The sequence below is a fragment of the Saccostrea echinata genome, unplaced genomic scaffold (assembly GCF_033153115.1).
Source record: "Saccostrea echinata isolate AGI-Se365-2 ecotype Australia unplaced genomic scaffold, CSIRO_AGI_Sech_v1 ptg000001l, whole genome shotgun sequence".
NCBI classification, from domain to species: domain Eukaryota; kingdom Metazoa; phylum Mollusca; class Bivalvia; order Ostreida; family Ostreidae; genus Saccostrea; species Saccostrea echinata.
Genome location: NW_026889750.1, coordinates 38924291 through 38942342, shown reverse-complemented (window position 1 = coordinate 38942342; position 18052 = coordinate 38924291). Strand labels below are relative to the sequence as shown.

Sequence of the window (18052 nt, the reverse complement as noted above, 5' to 3'; positions counted from 1 at the left end):
TTCATCATAAAACGAAATTTGTTGTTCTTTCTTCAGGAACTTTTTTCTCAGATGAAAAAAAATATGATACATAGAATTTATTAAATTTAAATTATACATTAATACTCACAGTGAAATTATAAATTATGGATATCTTAATTCAAAAGTAATGACAGTTGCCTTTAAAGCGGATCTAGAGTATAGATTTATAAATACGGGTTGCAATTTACGGGTACTTGTACCATATGGTCGAACAATGGCTAATAAAGATGACGTCCTGAAAACAAAGATTTCTTCCAGAACAGAGGAACAATCTTTCAATTAAATTGTTCAAGGTCTAGAGCTGATCATGAGATGTATCCGAGGATTCAAGTGTCCATGAATTTTATGTGAAATCTGCTGTCTTTTTTTTCAATTTAGCTGACAGTTGCGTTGTCTTAAATGCTTATGAATAAAAATAATGGTTTTCATTTTGTTTGTTCTGAATATTTTTTTTACACCTTATACTCTTCAATATGATCGAGTCTGGGCTTAATTTTAGAGGCTCACTAAAACTGGAATTCTTACAAAGTTAATGACCCATTTCTTAAGACAACAGTTTTTTCCCCAAAAATTTGTTAAGTGGTTTTTTCGTTTCGTTAAAATTCTGTTGCTGATGCTGAAAACAAAGTGAATTTGTTTATTCTCTTTTCATGACAACTGGAGTATGGAATAAATTCTGACATCAGGGAGATCTTTTACGAATCGTGTTCAGTTTAAATCAATAACGAGGTAAACAATCGTGCAATATTTTTTCTTTTATAAAATTATGTGTGGAAAATTCATGCCATGGTAAAAAGAAAAGTGGTTATCAGCGTTTATTTTAGATTGAATCCAAAACAATCAGATGATCTTTGTTCGAAAGCCATGCACTTAAACTTTAACCATTGAGCCACGCAATTAATAAAATATTCAAACACGTAATAGCAGGACGGGGGTCTGCTCCTCCATTCACAGTAGTACTGTACTATTAAAAAAAAACTTTCTTGTCGCAGAAAAAGTTGGACCCCCCTCCCCCCTCAATTTTACTTGGATGCCTGGATTGATATTTTTGGATCTATTTTGTTTGTAAATGATGCAAATAACAAATTTCTGAAATATTTAGAAATTGTACACTTTCTATAATGTTCAAAATTCTATCTTTCTACAACCATCCTTATAAATCTAAAAAAAAAATTATTCCTTTAACTGATGCTTCAACTTACAAGGTCTGATGATCTTCGGCTTCACAATTTCTAAGATAGCATCAAAAATAATTTTAACATTAAAACTGTAATTTTTTTTTTCAAAAAGCAAGTCATCAGCTGACAAGAGACAAGGTTTGATTATCCTAGGCATCTTAATTTCAAAGATACAAAGACTCGACCATGAATAATAATAAATGCAAAAGAGGTCACGGTGAACTACATGTACTTTGGGGTCAAAATATCATGAGGTCCTAAGATGCATTACCTTACAAGGTCTGATGATCGTAGGCCTTTTAGTATCAAATATAGAAATTAAATAATTGACAATTTTTGAATAATGATAAAATACGAAATTAGGTCACTTGACTTATTTTTTGGTCAGCATATCCTGAAATCCTAAGTTGCTTCAACTGACAAGGTTTTCTACGCCTCAAAGTATCAAAGATATAGAGATCTGACAATGAATAATTACAAAAGGCAAAAAGTAGGTCACGGTCAGTATTTCCTGAGGTCTTTTAAGATGCTTCAACTGACAAGGTTTGATGATCTTAGGTCTCTTAGCGTCAAAGAATAAACATTTGACGATGAAGAATGATAATCCAAACAGTAGGTCAAAGTGACTTACTTTTAGGTAACATATCTTAAGGTCCTAAGATGCAACTGACAAGGTTTGATTATCCCAGGTCTCTTGGTATAAAAAAGAGGTAATGAATCATGATAACATACAAAAAATAGGTCACGGTGACTTACTTTTGAATAGACACGAGACCCTAAGATGTATCAACTATTAATATTTGTAAACTCTGAAAGTCATAGTGTACTAATCATATAGGTTTAAAGGTTTTTAATTGATTTGCTGTAAAATACAGAAAGTAGGTCACGGTGACCTATTTTAGTTGACACACCCTGAGGTCACAAAATGCATCAACTTTAAAGTTTGACAACTTTTAATATCAAGGTTTGATGATTCTATGTTCAGAAATATTTAGCTCAAATGCTTTGAAAATGAAAAGCTGTATTTCAGAAGGTAGGTCATTGTGATCTACTTCTTTGTCAGGCCCTGAAACTCCAAGATGTATCAACTATTCAGGCTTCACCTTGCCCAAGATAAGCATCTTAAACAATTTGAAAATGAAGAGCTCCAAAATTCAAAAGGTTACAGTGACATACTTTTGGGTCAACTTATTCCAAAGTCTTAAGATAAAACAACTGACAAGATTTAACGATCCTAGTTCTTACAGTGGGCAAAAGATCAAAGTTTTAACAAATGTCATTTTAGGTCAATTCAGAAGTGACCTTGAGATAATGCCCTTTGCCCAAGGGTTATGCCTTAAGCTAAGCAATATTTAATCTACAACGTATCCTTATATATAAGTTTGTGATAAACTGCCTAGTGATTCTTGAGATTTGTTAGCAACCACTACTCGTGTTATTATATCCCCTTGTTTAACAGCCGCATCCCTATTTTCAGTATGAACGAAAGTCCTTGAGATTTGGCTCATATTCCAAAAGGTTTATGCACACCACACAAATGGTCTAGCATTAGCTCTCTGAGCCTTCGCCTCAGAAAAGCTAATAAAGGAGATGGGTGAAGAAGGCGTGCAGAATGCCTATAGCTTCAGATATATAAAAATCATATTCAATTTATGAATTTATTATTTTAGAGTAAAGTTCTCATTATTTAAATATATGAAATTATGATAAACAACACTTTTCTGAGAAAAATTTCCTAGGCAAAATTTGTTCTGTTATATAAAAAAATGATTTGGTATTAGTAGGGTTCGAACCCCTAGCAATTAAGATCTTGAGTATCATTTTTTCTTTGAGACTAACCCACTAACCACTACGCTACAAAACTCCTGATGAGTAATGGCATTTAAATCATATGATTTGACCCTTAACTAAATGGATTTCAAGTATTTCTCGGAAAGATGCGAATGTTGTGTCATAAAAGTATGTTTTTAAGGTATAGTGGGTTACTAGTATTGCTCCATGTTTTTGTTAACCAAAAATTAAAACATTGCTGTGACGTCATGCCTTTGTTCTTCCAGTCTAAAAATTTACCTGTAGGCATTCGATAATAATAATTTTAAAACAGTCCAATAATATAATATCGGACGGCAGTGATAACAAAATCATACAGTAGTTAAAAAACAACAACTAGAGTGAAATCAAGGTTTAATATGTCCAGAAATATATATATATATATATATATATATATATATATATATATATATATATATATATATATATATATATATATATATATATATATATATATAACCAAAAAAAAAATTAGGGAGAAAAAATTCAGGGAAAGTGAACGCGATGAAATTAAGTTGTTAAAAATAGCAAATCCAAGAAGTAACTGGAGTTTTAACCTTCATCAAAAGTAACACTTTCCATTCGGTTTTTTGCAAAGCGTTTTCTATACAGCACTGTGAATAAGCCAGTTTAAATCCATTTCTGATAAAGAACCAGTCTGCGAATCTCTTCATTTAACGAGGTTTGTTCGCCTATGACCGCACTTTTAAAACACAAGATTTTCATTATATCATCCAATCAAAATTTTAGATAAAAATCCGCGTTTTTACTTTAAATGCATTTTGAAGATATCATCCAACACTGTATTTGTATCAATGTCAAACGCACTTAATAAAAAATATTCCGAATCATAAAAAAAAAATCCTTCATCACCTGACCGTCCATAGTTCCTGCTAAGCCAAACGACTGCCATTGAATGAATGAACGAAACAAAAGAGTTCACTCACTGGTTTTACTGTCTAAAGAAAAAAAACTTTCTCTTTTCTTTTGTCTACTTATTAGATGGTTTCAGGAAGAAAACTATTGATGCCTGAACTCCTATTGTGTAATTATCGGACTCCTCCAGGTAACTTTTGGACATTTAAATAGCAATGTTTTAAGTAAGATATATGCCTCATACATTTCTATATGTAAAATTATCAGACTGTTTTCGGCCCTAACGGGCCTCAAACAGTCTGATAAGTTTTCATATAGAACAGTATTCGGCATATATCCATTACATAAATATTTTTATGCAAAGAAGATAGGTGAACATAACGAGCCAAAAGCCTATAGTGTGACAAACATGAAGGTGAAAAATTAAATCTCAATTATATCAAAATTTTCCTTTATATTTCGTCTACAATTAAAATACACTTTATGTAAAATCTCTCCAATTTGCAAAAATCTCACAAAGATTGAAATTATTTGCTTATGAAATATTGTACACACACTTAAGTGGGCAAAAAGAGTCATTTTCTCATACTGTAAAACTATTTTCGATATGAGTGGGTCTTCGCTCCATTTTTTTGGAAGTTAATCCTCGAAGTTTTTGGGTTCCAAAAACTACTATACCTTAAAAATATACTTTTATGACATATCATTCTCATCTTTTCGAGAAATACTTGAAGTCTATTAAGTCAAGGGCCATATCACAAACATGATTTAAATGCCACTGTTTATCAGGACTTGTGTAGTCTAGCGGTTAGCGTGCTAGTCTCGAAAGAAAATGATACTCAGGATTGTTACTGCTAGGGTTTGAACCCCACGGATACCACATTATTTTTTTAATTAAAGAATAAATTTTTCCGAGAAAATTTTCCTCAGAAGTTTTACCATAATTTCATAAATTTCAATAATGAAAACTTTACTCTAAATACTGAATTCATAAATTGAACATGATTTTTATATACTAGTATCTGAAGCTATAGGCTTTCTACACGCTATGTTCGCCCATCTCCTTTGAGGATAAACTTTCAAAAAAAATTGGAGCAAAGACCCATTAATATTGAAAAAATTGTGTAACAGTATGAGAAAATAATCCCTTTTGCCCCTTTAGTGTGTGTATGCTATTTCAAAGGCAAATAATTTCAATCTTTGTGAGATTTTTGCAAATTGTGGAGATTTTACGTAAAGTATACCTTAATGTTAAATGAAATATCAAAGAAAATTTTATAATAATTAAGATTTAATTTTTCACCTTCATGTTTATAGCATTATAGGCATTTTGCTTGCCTTGTTCACCCATCTTCTTTGTGAAACAATCCAATTCTAACACAGGGATGAATCAAAATTAGGTTGATCTCTTGGCCTACTTGTTACATCCTCTCATTGATCAAGATATTTCATAGACATTTCATTCATTTCCTTTAAACATTTGGTGGGTTCAGAAAATTTCTCTAGCACTTAAGTAAATAAAAAGAACAACATACCAAATTACATTTACAGTTTTATTTCTCTCAAAAAGGGATCAAAATGGCAGTTAACACATCCCAAATTATTTTTGTTAAATAGTTTAGGGAAAACAAGCACAATGAATGTAAGATAATGGGGGTTGCACTAAATAATGTAAGAATATGATAATACAAAATGTTCAAAGACAATGATAATGATAATTGTCACAGAACCATCAGCACTACTCCAGGAAATTACATATATTCAAATTATTGAATATTTTTATGTGTAATTTAATGTGAATCTTGTTGTTTTGCTCTAGTGTATAGTGACAATTCTGACAAAAATAATGCACACCATGGAAATTAATCATCTGCTGATAACAGATAAGAACTTACAATGTATATTTAAGAAATAACCAAAAGCTAAATAACTGATTAATAACTGGTATAAAACAGTCTGGTTAAAGGACACAATGGTTCAAAATATTCTGAATTACAAAAAAAGCCATAAATATAAACCACATGATAATATTTGCAATAATTGCAATCACTGCTTATTGCAATAAACAAATTTGGTGTACCATTCACATTTTAAGAACAAAAGGTAAAAAGATAAATCAAAGACTGAAAGTTGCAATGAACAGTTACAAAAACACAATCCTGCAAAAAATAATGCAATGTTCACTTGTACAGTACTTGTATGAGGGAAAAAAAAAAGAAACATTGGGTAAAACAAACATTCTGTTGATAAAGCTGCTTTAACCATCCTGGTACCATTAAAATACCATTTTGTATAATAATTTGTTGTCAAGAGTTAAAACAGTACCATCAGTACATAGAAACAAGGCATAACCACATAAGTAAGGCATATGGCTTCAAATGTATTTTTTGAACAGTCATAAATGCAGTGAAATTTAAGGATAATCAGTACAGTGTGAGCTTTTATTTTATGGTACATATTGTTATATAAGTCACATTAGATTGAAAAAGAGGAAAGAATAATCAGAGTACTTTATGCAACTGACCCCATACAATAATATTTAAGACTTGATATTGAAAATAAATCATTTAGTTATTAAACATTATGTAACAAATACTGGCATTTAAATGTGATATGTCCCTATCCTCTACTTCTCCAATAATTTGAATTTTAATTATTCCAAAAATTCATTTTTAAAAATGCAGTGATTTCTTCCCTAATGTTTTATTCATTCTCCATCAGAATTATTTTTATCCACACATTTTTTATGAATTTTCACAAACATGATCACATTATGATGACCACAATCTAGGACACGCCCATGGATGAAAATTTTAATGTTAATAGTAGTTTACAACTGAATAAATACAACTGAATAAGGATGATGTTGACTGTCATATACACAATATTTCAAAAATACACAAATTAATGACTTTGTTGTATACTTTGTATTAGTGTTAAATTATTGTTCATCGATACTTAAAACTGTAAAATAATTTGCGTCACAAAAGTAAATCAAGCACTATCTTTAAATTATTGAGTTCCTAAAAAAGAGGGGATGTACAATTTCATAGCTTTAAAGGCACATGAAACTGTAGTAATGGCACTTTTTTCTTTATAGCAAATTAAACAATATGAAGATGTTTATGAAATCAGCACTATTCTGATGAACAAAGCCAAACTTTGAAAATCATAAAATACAGGTACATGTAAGTCTTAAACTGTTTGTTATTTAAAGCAGAGAGTTTGTAAATGGACAACTCTTAAGTAAACTTACATCTTGAATGTTCAACAGTTTGAGGGAACATAAAAAATACACATAACAATATTTTTAATCTGATGTATACCCAAAGATATATACATACATGTGTATCTCCCATTCTTATCAAATACTGTCAATTGACAAAAATTCTCTGTCCCCCACAAATCCAAAAATCAAAGAATGACAAACTCAACCAATATGAAAAAGTGAATCCTCTTCATTGTCAGAAAATCTTGTGTACCATTTAGCCAGAATGTACCTATACAAGACCTAAATCACACCATTTTAATACCAGATTAATACATTGAAACTGTCTTTGAGACACAGTGTTTAACACCGTAACATGAAAATACCTACTCTGAACACAAGAAGTCCTCTTTATTGTTAATTTACCAATTGCATTAATGAAAGACATGGTTTCCTGAAAAGGTGCGTCTCTGATATATCACACAGCTTTTTTCTTTTTTTCCTCTGCTAATTTCCGTGCTTGTTGTAGAAGGGAATCAAAGTCTACAGGATCACTCTTCCTTACAAGGGGATAATATTCTTCAATTACCTCATTTTTTCCATCTGTAATTAAAATACATTTATCCATTTCATAACTTTATTTTTAGTTTCTATTACTTAAAATTTTATAAACATTTATTGACGAAATCAAGAATTCATCTATCATTTCTTTACTTTATTAATGGTATCTCCTTGACAAAGGTATAATGAATAAATGCTTTCTGCAACAGGTTCATGTTCTGTAGTCCAGAAACTTGAGAGGGCAAGGGGGAGTCTGTACATCTTTTAATACAGTTTCCTTGTGCTTTTTACAAAACCATCATCAAAAAAGGGATCTGCCACCCTCCTTTCTCTAAATCTGCCTGTGCAGTATACTTCAAACATTTAGTTTTCAAACATCAATCATCAATTCTTACTGAGTTACTTAAATCTGATCGAATTTTTTTCTTGTGGAATCATCATGCATTTCAATGGAGTTCAGTTTTCCTAGATTTTGTGGGTACCCCTTGTACATGAATTAACAACCTCAACAGACATACATAAGGAGAAGATTAGTAAAGAAATTAAAATCCTCATCATAATAAGCCCCTTATGAGTTAATATGATTTCACTGATTATCTGAACAATCATTCTCTCTGCCTTATTCAATTCTGACCTAAATCAGCATATTCCACTTCACAAAACTGTCGTCTGCCTCCAAAACAAAGGTCAAATTCTAGTGCTCCTGGAACCTGGTTTCCTTCTACAACAATACAGTAATATGAACTTTATTATCAATAATAATTCAGGTGCAAATTTTTGTAGTCAGACACCTTATTTAATGAATTTGATAAGATTACATAGCTTTTCACTTACTTTCCACTGCAGCATATGCATCACATGTGTAAGCAAAGGTCACAAATCCATAGTTATCCCTGGGAGAAAAAAAACAAGAATGTTAAAGGCAAATTTTTTTTGCTGAACAATGAAAACCTCACAATCACTCACAAATTTTGACTGATATTGTGGCTATCAATAAAATGAACAGTGAGTATCAGCTAGGAATGAAAGACATTTGTAAAGTCTTCACATGAATCTGATGAACTATGATCTCATCATATACACCACTGCTTCATGTCAGAACAAGACAAGCAAAATCAGTAAAGGTTTTAATTAACTCACCCACACTCCCTGAAATGGACACTAACTTCTTCTATTTCTCCAAAACACTCAAATCTCTTCCTCAACTGTCTTTTAGTGTAGTTGTTTGGAATTTTTCCGACATAAATGATTCTTCTGTCTTTCTGTGTAGAAAAATTACCATTTGAATGATTTTTTTTGCTCTTAACAAAACTTCATATCTTTAAGGAACTTAATGTAACTTGTTTTCTTCAATAGTTTATTACTGTGATGTTCTACACATAAATGCAAGTAAAATCAAAGGGTTATAAGAAAAACAACTATAAAATGTATTAACATCTGTACAAAAGAAACAAATCTTGCTTTCTTTAAAGTTCTTGATTTATGATAAATCTAATAGTTTTATTATTTATCTGTCTCACCATTTTTTGAGCCCTCTCCTCCTCCCTATGTTTCTGGCGTTCTGCCAACCGTCTCTCGTGTGACGAGCTTCGACTTCTACTTCTGTACCCCCTGTGTCTGCTGTAGCTTCTACTTCGACTTCTAGACCTGTAATGTCAATAAAAAAAAACTTAAAATGACGAATTCTGGACAATTATGCTTATTTTTATCCTAAATAAACCTCGAATGTCCTGATTTCCATTACCTAACATTATAATTAAATTACCTGCTAGAAACAGATGAAGACCTAGATCTCGAGCTGTATGACCCAGATCTTGACCGTGAGTATGACCTAGATCTTGAACGAGATGACCTACAATTGGTAAAAATACATACATGCATAAATTAATTATACACATTGATTTTCATTCTTTTTTTTTTAAATTTCAATAAACAGTGAGTATCAGCTAGGAACGAAAGACATTTGTGAAGTCTTCACATGAATCTGATGAACTATGATCTCATCACATACACCACTGTCAGTTTTCTTTAATTTGAAAGTCTAACTATAGCAGATCCACAAATATTTATAAATATGATAAAAAACTATTAGAAATTAAAAAGCTACAAAGGAACTAAAACTATACCTTGAGTATGAAGATCCGTATGACCTGGATCGAGATCTGGATACAATGGAATCATAAGTACCACTTCGTCTCCTCCTCCTTCCTCTTCTGTCACAATCCCTTGACCTTGACCTACTTGAATTTCTACTGACTGACCTTGAACTTGATCTTTGGCTCATGTAGGGAGATCGGCTCCTACTTGAGTATCCACTGCTTGACTTGCTTTCCAAGGAGACATCGTTGTTGTCATATTTGGTACTGTTTGTGAAACAGCTATGATAAGCTGGCAGTCTACTGTAGACTGAGTTGTCTCCCTGAGGAATGGGATTAGGTTCAAAGAAGTCCTGAATAGTAATGCCTCCATTGCTATCTTCTTTTGGAGCGATATTTTCCTTTTTAGATTTAGATTGTTTGACACCATTCAGTGACAAGGCTGTGTAGTAGGACGGAATTTTGTCGAAGAATTTATCATCTTCCTTACCAAATGGACTCTCCTCTCTCTTTCTATAGTTCCTGCCACTAAATTTCTGTCCTTTCTGTTGTGAATCACTTAACTTATTCGAGACATTATCCTTAGCAATGGCAACATTTTGTTTATTTTTTAAATCATCCCTGGTGGTATTTGTTGAGTTTTTATCTTTTTCAATCTCTACATCATCAAATTCATCTATAATCTCTCCATCTTCCAAGTCCAGAATATCACCCGGATGACAATTTACACCTGTCTGTGCTTTGTTGCCCTCTAATTTGGGTACATTCTGACAGTAGTCATGATCCAAGATATCTCTGTAGTAATTTTTATTAACAGAAGTCTTCTCTTCTGCCAGAATGTCAGAGGCAGTGCATGGTGGCTGTTTCTTCGGGGAATACTTTTCCATAGACTCCAGAATAGATTGACTCACCTCTGTCGAGGACTTCTGTAGTATTCGTTGCAGCCTTGGAGTGGTGCTGGTAGGTTTTAAAGCAATGGCCTGGCCACGCCCTCTTTTTGAGGGCATTCCCATTGGCAAAAGTATCACTGACTTCCTTTTATTTGAAGCTTTGATCTTCAGCAGTACATCCTTGCTATTAGATTTTTCTGGGGGTGCTGACTCTACCAATTTTTCAGTGGCTTTTGTTTCACTACAAATACAATGTAATTTTTACTTTAACCATGTGCATGTATTTCAATATAATTCAACCAACATTAAACTTATTTACTAAAGTCCCATGGGCCACAACGCTCACCTGAGTCACCTTGGATCTGCTTTCTTCATCAGAGAATTTGAATCCACATTGTGGCCCAAACCTTTCTTTAATTGGCTATAAAATAAATGACCCTGAATCCACAGTGTTTGGAAGTTTCAATAGGAGTAGGACTAACATGACCCTGCTGTTTTCAAGAAAAGGATTTAAAAAAAAAAAAAAAAGAAAATTTCTTTACTTGTATCCAAGGGTCAATAATTCAGGGAAAAACTGAATTAACATTACCCAGAATGTTTTGATTGAACATTGGGATCAATCCTACAGTGTCTAAAGGTCTTCGTGAAAGGGTCACCTGAACAAGAAATACGCACAAGATTTTTTTCTTAAGGAGCAATTTTTCTCTCCTTTCCTCCTTTCTTTTTCACTGTCACCTTTTACCAAGTTTTTCTTTCTTATGACACCTAGATTGTTTATCTGCCTAATTAACGGAATGTTTACCTTCCAGTTAAGTGGAACCTATACCAGCTAGTGTGGTGAAGTGTCATAAATCCGAAAAACACGAAACCCATACTGCCTGTCTATATCTGAGTATCTATAAAATTAGAACAAAGGCAGAGCTTTGTAATTACAAGAACCAATAAGTACAACTTCCTCTTACAATCCATTCCAAATATGTGATGAAATCCTCCCCTGGGGCTTAGCACATGGGGTCAGAATCTCTCTTTTTAGCCATTATGCATTTTTACACTTCAGAAAGAATATATTTATGATCTTTTTGTTTGTCAAAAGAATTTTAATAAGATTTTTCATATATATTCCAATTTTAAACTTTAAATGATCTTGAATTGTGCCCTCACCATATCCCTATTGGTCAGGATTTAAACAAATGGAATCTACCTGAGGATGTTTGCATATCATCATAATGACTACTCATGGCCCTGCTGTTCTTCATCAGCAGATTTTAAAGATTTTTTTTCTATATATTCCCATATAAAACTCTGATCTCCTATTGTGGTTCCATTCTATCCCTAGAGGGCCATGATTTGAACAAAAATGATTCTATACTTTATCAGGATGCTTTCATATATATAAGTTTCATATTTTCTGGCCCAGTGGTTCTGGAGAGGATTTTTGAAAGATGTCACATAATTTTCATGAATTCTAAATTATCTCTCCTTGAAAGAGGGCATAGCACTTCAACTGAACAACTTGAATCCCTTTCACCTAAGGATGCCTTGTGACAAGTTACGTTGAAATTAGCCCAGTAGTTCAGGAGGAGAAGTCAAAAAAGTTAAATGTTTACAGATGGATGCTGGACAAAATGTGATCCCTGATCAGAAAAGGTCACTTGAACTTTCGGCTCAGGTAAGCTAATAAGAAATTAATCAAGTTCTGGTTTTACTTTTTATGGTTCTTAAAAGAATTATAACTTACTTGCTCATTTTCAGATCTTCAAAACCAGTTAAAGAATTTGATGCTGAAATGAGGATTAAACATACATAAAAGTTAAACAAAATGGAGAAGACATGAATAATTGGAAAATAAAATTAAATGTTTATGGTTAATACCTTCTTCAAACTGTTCCAGTAGACTTCCAACATCAGCAGCTTCTATACCTACTGAATCATTATCTAAAAATTAAAAAAATTTATACAAACATGGCTGACAAACTGAAAAAGAACATAAGCATGATTTTAAAAAATCAGCATGCCATTGGACATAAATTTTAAAATTAGAACTAGGAAATATTTGTTTACAGTTGCATATTACAAGGACCATTGTCTCACTCTGAATGTCCAAATATCTGTATTTACAAACATCATTTTGGGAGTTGGGTTTTAAATAAGTGTGAAGTGCTTCCTTTGTATAAATATTTTAAATCAACATAATTATGAAAGATCTTTTAAATTATTTTTCAACAAAAATCAAATGATCAAAAACTGTGTTTATGCCTCTTTAAGCAATACTGAATTTCGTATGTGCTTGTCATTTTTCTCGACTAAGAAGTAGGAATAATTGTGTGATAGTTAAATAATTTACTGAACCATTTAATAAACACACATATAGCATCTCCTGTACATTCAACTATACTCACAAGTTGTTAGGTCAGGCATATCAAAATTCAGCGGTAATTCTGCAGGGTTAAACTCATCAAACTCTGCCAATGACACAACAGAAGTTATGTCTGGATCTAGATCCATCTTGAAGGTGAACTGTTCTCAATTATTATCTACAAAGACATGAATGGCACATGTACATTTCACTAAAAATTCATTAAACATCAATAAATATATTGGTTGCCTCAGTTCTGAAGTGGACTGAAATTAATACATCTTTACTAGTGACAGAAAAAAAAAATCCCACTTATTCAAAATGCCTTGGTTTTTTTCTTCATGTCAATGCATTTGACTTTAGGTTCTTAACTCTCAGTCACACTTGGAATGAATTGTAATCTCAATATTTGTATGATGAATGGTACAACCTACTTTCGACTGAGATTTGGCTTATTTGGACTAATGCTTTCATAGAAATCTTGAGACAGTGCTTCATAATTTATGTCTGGAAATTCACACTCATCTTTGGCCAGATTTAGCTATTGATATTATAATAGCCCATCTGGGGTATAATATCCCAAATGGGATATACATTTACAGTGCCACAAATGAAAATTTTTATTTTGGCTAAAAATATCATAAATCTGCATCAAAATTCTTTTGCAAATATTTTGATATATTTGGATAGGAATAACTTGGTAAACAAGTTTTTCTGTATGCCCACTATTTAAGAGATTAATCTCTTGGAAGTTCCTAAACTTCTTGGGGATCAATCTATCAAACTGTAGGGTTGCAGAAAAACTAGCTTGCCAAAAGTTATTCCTTTTCAAGTATTTTGATGTGGATATATGATATAAAATTTACAGCCAAAATAAAAATTTTCATTTTTTGCACTGTAACTTTATATCCCATTTGGGATATTATATCCCAGACAGGTTATTATATCCCATATGGGCGATTGGTCCCAACCTGCTTGAAAGTTCATCTTAAGATGAATAAAACAATATTAATTGTCTTTGAATCATAGACATGTGTTTTCACTACTTACTCATAGAAATATACTAATAATCATAATAATTAATCATAAATATTAGCCGTAAATAAAACTCCTATTATTCTGCTCATAAATAAATAGATCTAGACTTACACTAATGAAATCTTGAATAAAACAATGGGCGAGGCCACCACGTGGACCTCGTGTGTGTGGTACCTTTTTAACACTTTTTATAACTGAATTAATTTATAACAGCATTAAATATTATTAATGAAACACTTAAAAATATTTCATTCGGGATTGTTATAATGGAATGACAAGACAACATTAAATAACATCGTTCCGTATTTCTTTCCACGTGGTGGAATGACACATTTATTGTTCTAGGTGTGAATAGTTGTTCCGCGTAATTGACGTCAAAATTGCTAATAAATAAATCATCACCAGTAAATAATAATTATTCTGAAATGGTACCATATCACATAATAGATATTTTCTAAAATAATAACCTGTGATTCATTATATTCTTTAACACTTCTCTTTTACCTACCGTTCACCCAAGTTTCCCGAGAAAAAATGACGTCAATGATCTCGTGCACTCTCGCAGATTTCGTGATCTCTCCATTAGCAACATGGGACGCTAATATATATTCATACGCAAAAAATAACAGAGCTTAAAATATTTGACAAGCACCGTTGACATTTTTTGTAGTGTTCATAAAAATATTTGCTATACTCTAAATACATATTGCACATAAAAAGTCGAATTAATATTTATTTTCTATTTATTTGTGTTCTTGCTTTAGGGTGCGTAATAACATCCTTCTGAGTTCCAAGGCATCAAATTTCAGATTTCAGAGAGATGGTATTGCGATTTTTTCGAAATTAGTGTATTTATTTTAGTTTTTGAATTATTGACAATGGCTGACCCTGTTTCTTTAAGCTTACCGGCTTTGTCATCAACAAACAGTTTAGTAAGATACAAAGGAATTCCTAGAAGATACGAGGAAACAAGACCAGTCTTTATCCAAGGAAACACTCATCGAAAGATTATAGGTTCATGAAATTCTTACTGTATTTTAAACTAAATGTTTCTCGATGAGGAATCCAGAATGTGTTTATTATGGTTCAAGCATACGTATTTAGTAATATATATATATATATATATATATATATATATAGTTTTGTGCCGTGCGGATTGTGGGATATTTTGTGTCTTTTTCACTCACGTTGTGGGTATCATGGATGGTTTATGGGTCATTATATATTGACCCACAAACCATGTGCCTAAAAATTTGTTTATGACAATAATATAGCTACTATTTTCATTTTTTACAAAAAAAATTTTTTTGACCCATAATTACACACTCAAGAAATGACCCACAATGCAATTATATATATATGAAATCTTACCACTCTGTGGATTGGCAGAATTTCGCGCGTGACCCATTGTGGGGTCATTTTATATACTTTCCCATGAGTATTGCAGGGATGATTGGGAACAGCTAGATTTTATAGCCTAATTGCAGTGAATCATTATCAGATTGTAACGCATTTTTTATTTACATGTATGTCATGCCATGTATGAGCTTTTGTTTTTAATGCACTACGTTGTATAAATCTACAAAAAAATAAGGGTAATTAATTTTATAATTTTTAATCGTACCGGCAATAGTTGTGTTCTTCCTAAAGTTTATATAGACCTATCTAAATATAAATTCTTATTCAGATATGAAAAAAAGCTTCAAGTATATCATTTTATAGGAAAAATGACTTTAAAATGTTACTATAAAGAAGGTGCGTTATGATGTGAACCGTGGAGTTTCAGTAATAAATATCACGCGTTAAGATTTTAGGGAAGTGTAATCAAATCAACAACGATTTTAACATTTTATAGATGGAAAAGTACATATCCTACGATGTTCTTTATATCAATATATTGACCCAGAATGATGTATAGTTGCCTGTACTTTGATCCCATAATATTCTATATCTATAGGGAGGTCAACATTATCGCTACATTGCGAAAAATTTCAACTCATTACCACAACATTCCGTCGAAATTTCGGGTGATCATTACCGCTACATTTTATCAATAAAACTATTGCCGATTACAACTCATTACCGCTACATATCAAATCAGCCAGCAATGGCACAGAATATAAGTTCTATTTACTATAATTCATTAAAGCGATTTCCTGGAGTACATCAAGGAAATGGTTTCCAAAGCTCTTCTAGTTATTGTGTGTATATCCATGAAAAATGCTCGGTTTTAACACTTTCTAAAATTTTATGAAATGAAATAGATTTTAAAAGTTAAAAAAGTCCTACTAAAAGTATTACTTTCATCTTCCGATGATTGGCAGGGAAAACAGGAGGTCGTAACATAAAGCTTGCAAAGTACTACTTAAGTAAGTTTTAACCCGTAACAAAAAACGGACTTAGCTAGGTCTTAGCTTAGTCAAACTTATGTTCAAAATATTTGTTATGAATCATCTTAGTTTTTCAATTTATCTATATATATTAGTAAAAATGATTTAGTTACGTTTTTAATCGCATATATATTAAAGTTGACGTCCTTACCTATCGGTTTTAGCTAGGTTAGATTAGATTTCGTATTTAATTAAAGTTAATTTTGTTTAAATTATTCGAAATGTTTGAAAACAAATATTGCACGGTCACAACGTGGCATTAGTGGTTCATTGTTAATGCGTGAATATTATTTATCACTCGAGACTGCGATGTTTTCAGTTTACCGTTTGTTGTTATTATTTCGTTTGACAAATGTTCACTTGCTTTCAAATTGTCATTCTCGCACACAAAAAAGGAAAAGAATTGTTCTCGGAAAATAATTTTTCGTATATCTCCAACTTACATGTATCAACAACTCTCTCTCTCTCTCTCTCTCTCTCTCTCTCTCTCTCTCTCGAACGTTAACGGTAGTGAACCCTGTCTGAATCCTCGCTACATTCAATCTAATTTACAGAAAATCTTTATCAGCTTTCTCGTCATCATCCTTTAATTCGCCGACAATTTTTAAAATCATTTCATCTCATTTTTTCACAGTGAACAAACAAATCCATGATTACTGTATACAATTTACTTATAATGATTAGTGTTTATAACCTAGGTCCCACTAATGTTTCAAACGTATCCCAAAAATAATATTTTGCATATACATGTATATGTCATTTGGAGAGTGACATTGGAATCAGTGATGAATCCCCCCCCCCCCGACGAAAAACTAAAATTCTTATACCAGTATATTGAAATATAGAAAATTAATTTTTTAATGCATAATATAAATAGAGGGATGTTTTAACATATAAAGTCAACCTTAAATAGTTCTCAATATATGTTTAAGAAATTTAAGTTAAGACATACTTAAGTCACCTCTACAGGCCGCCTAAGTTTTACTAAGATTGTCAAATCTTAGCACGTTTCTAGTTACGGTTTTAAGTTTAAGACTGTACTTAAGTCCTACTTAAGCATGGTCTTAGACTTCAGTACCCTTTATGTTACGACCCCCAGGTCTTATCTATGTATATGTTGTACTTTAAATCATAAGCCGCTGGCTAACGAAAGAGGCAATGCAGAGGTAATGTATACTTTTAAATGTAGCGGTAATTTAACCTTTTTTGTAGCGGTAATGAGTATGTAGCGGTAATGACAATTTTGAAAATGAAGCGGTAATGATACGCACCCTATCTATATATAAATGACCCATAATTATCCGATACATGCATTATAACCTGCCCATAGGATGAACCTCTGCCATTTAGTCAATTGAATTGTCACCGAAAGGTTTGGAAAGGTGACCACCTCGCAGTTTATAAAGCGTAAACTGCCTAAACCCAGTTTATACCTACAAACTGGGTAGCTATAAAATTCATTCCTAAAATATCTTGATACTTATATACTGACCCACAACAATATACTCGCTTCTGTACATTGATCCCGCAATATTATTTATATACAAATTAATGACCCACAATTATATCATACATACCTAAATATTAAATCATATAAATTAATTAAAA

At 32.0% G+C, this 18052-nt stretch overlaps 2 protein-coding genes and 2 non-coding genes across 4 annotated transcripts in view; 1 reads left to right on the top strand and 3 right to left on the bottom strand.

Moving 5' to 3' along the window:
- Positions 1–5444: 5444 nt before the first annotated feature.
- On the bottom strand, positions 5445–13192 carry LOC133191281 (peroxisome proliferator-activated receptor gamma coactivator 1-alpha-like). The gene is made up of 10 exons (XM_061327037.1): positions 13060–13192; positions 12533–12595; positions 12399–12441; positions 9801–10901; positions 9440–9526; positions 9195–9321; positions 8815–8936; positions 8509–8567; positions 8309–8395; positions 5445–7716 (listed from the first exon to the last, which is right to left on the bottom strand). The coding sequence occupies exons 1-10, from the start codon at positions 13163–13165 to the stop codon at positions 7592–7594; spliced, it is 1920 nt and encodes a 639-aa protein (XP_061183021.1). The 5' UTR covers positions 13166–13192; the 3' UTR covers positions 5445–7591.
- Positions 8679–8760, bottom strand: LOC133198952 (small nucleolar RNA snR60/Z15/Z230/Z193/J17). The gene has a single exon (XR_009722686.1). It is a non-coding gene; the product is annotated as a small nucleolar RNA snR60/Z15/Z230/Z193/J17 (small nucleolar RNA).
- On the bottom strand, positions 9609–9690 carry LOC133198945 (small nucleolar RNA snR60/Z15/Z230/Z193/J17). The gene has a single exon (XR_009722683.1). It is a non-coding gene; the product is annotated as a small nucleolar RNA snR60/Z15/Z230/Z193/J17 (small nucleolar RNA).
- Positions 13193–14852: 1660 nt separating the features above from the next.
- The window catches only part of LOC133191271 (uncharacterized protein C6orf163 homolog), a 39579-nt gene continuing 36379 nt past the window's right edge, over positions 14853–18052 (top strand). Inside the window, exon 1 of the mRNA XM_061327028.1 lies at positions 14853–15068. Within this exon, the coding sequence (XP_061183012.1) occupies positions 14933–15068 (136 nt within the window). The 5' untranslated portion in view covers positions 14853–14932. The remainder of the gene's footprint in view (positions 15069–18052) is intronic.

Coding starts and splice junctions, on each gene's coding strand:
- LOC133191281 (XM_061327037.1), bottom strand. CDS start 13,165: ATGGATCTAGATCCAGACATAACTTCTGTTGTGTCATTGGCAGAGTTT. Junction 10,902..12,398: donor GAAGATCTGAAAATGAGCAA/GTAAGTTATAAT, acceptor TTGTATTTGTAG/TGAAACAAAAGCCACTGAAA. Junction 9,322..9,439: donor TCTTCATCTGTTTCTAGCAG/GTAATTTAATTA, acceptor TTGACATTACAG/GTCTAGAAGTCGAAGTAGAA.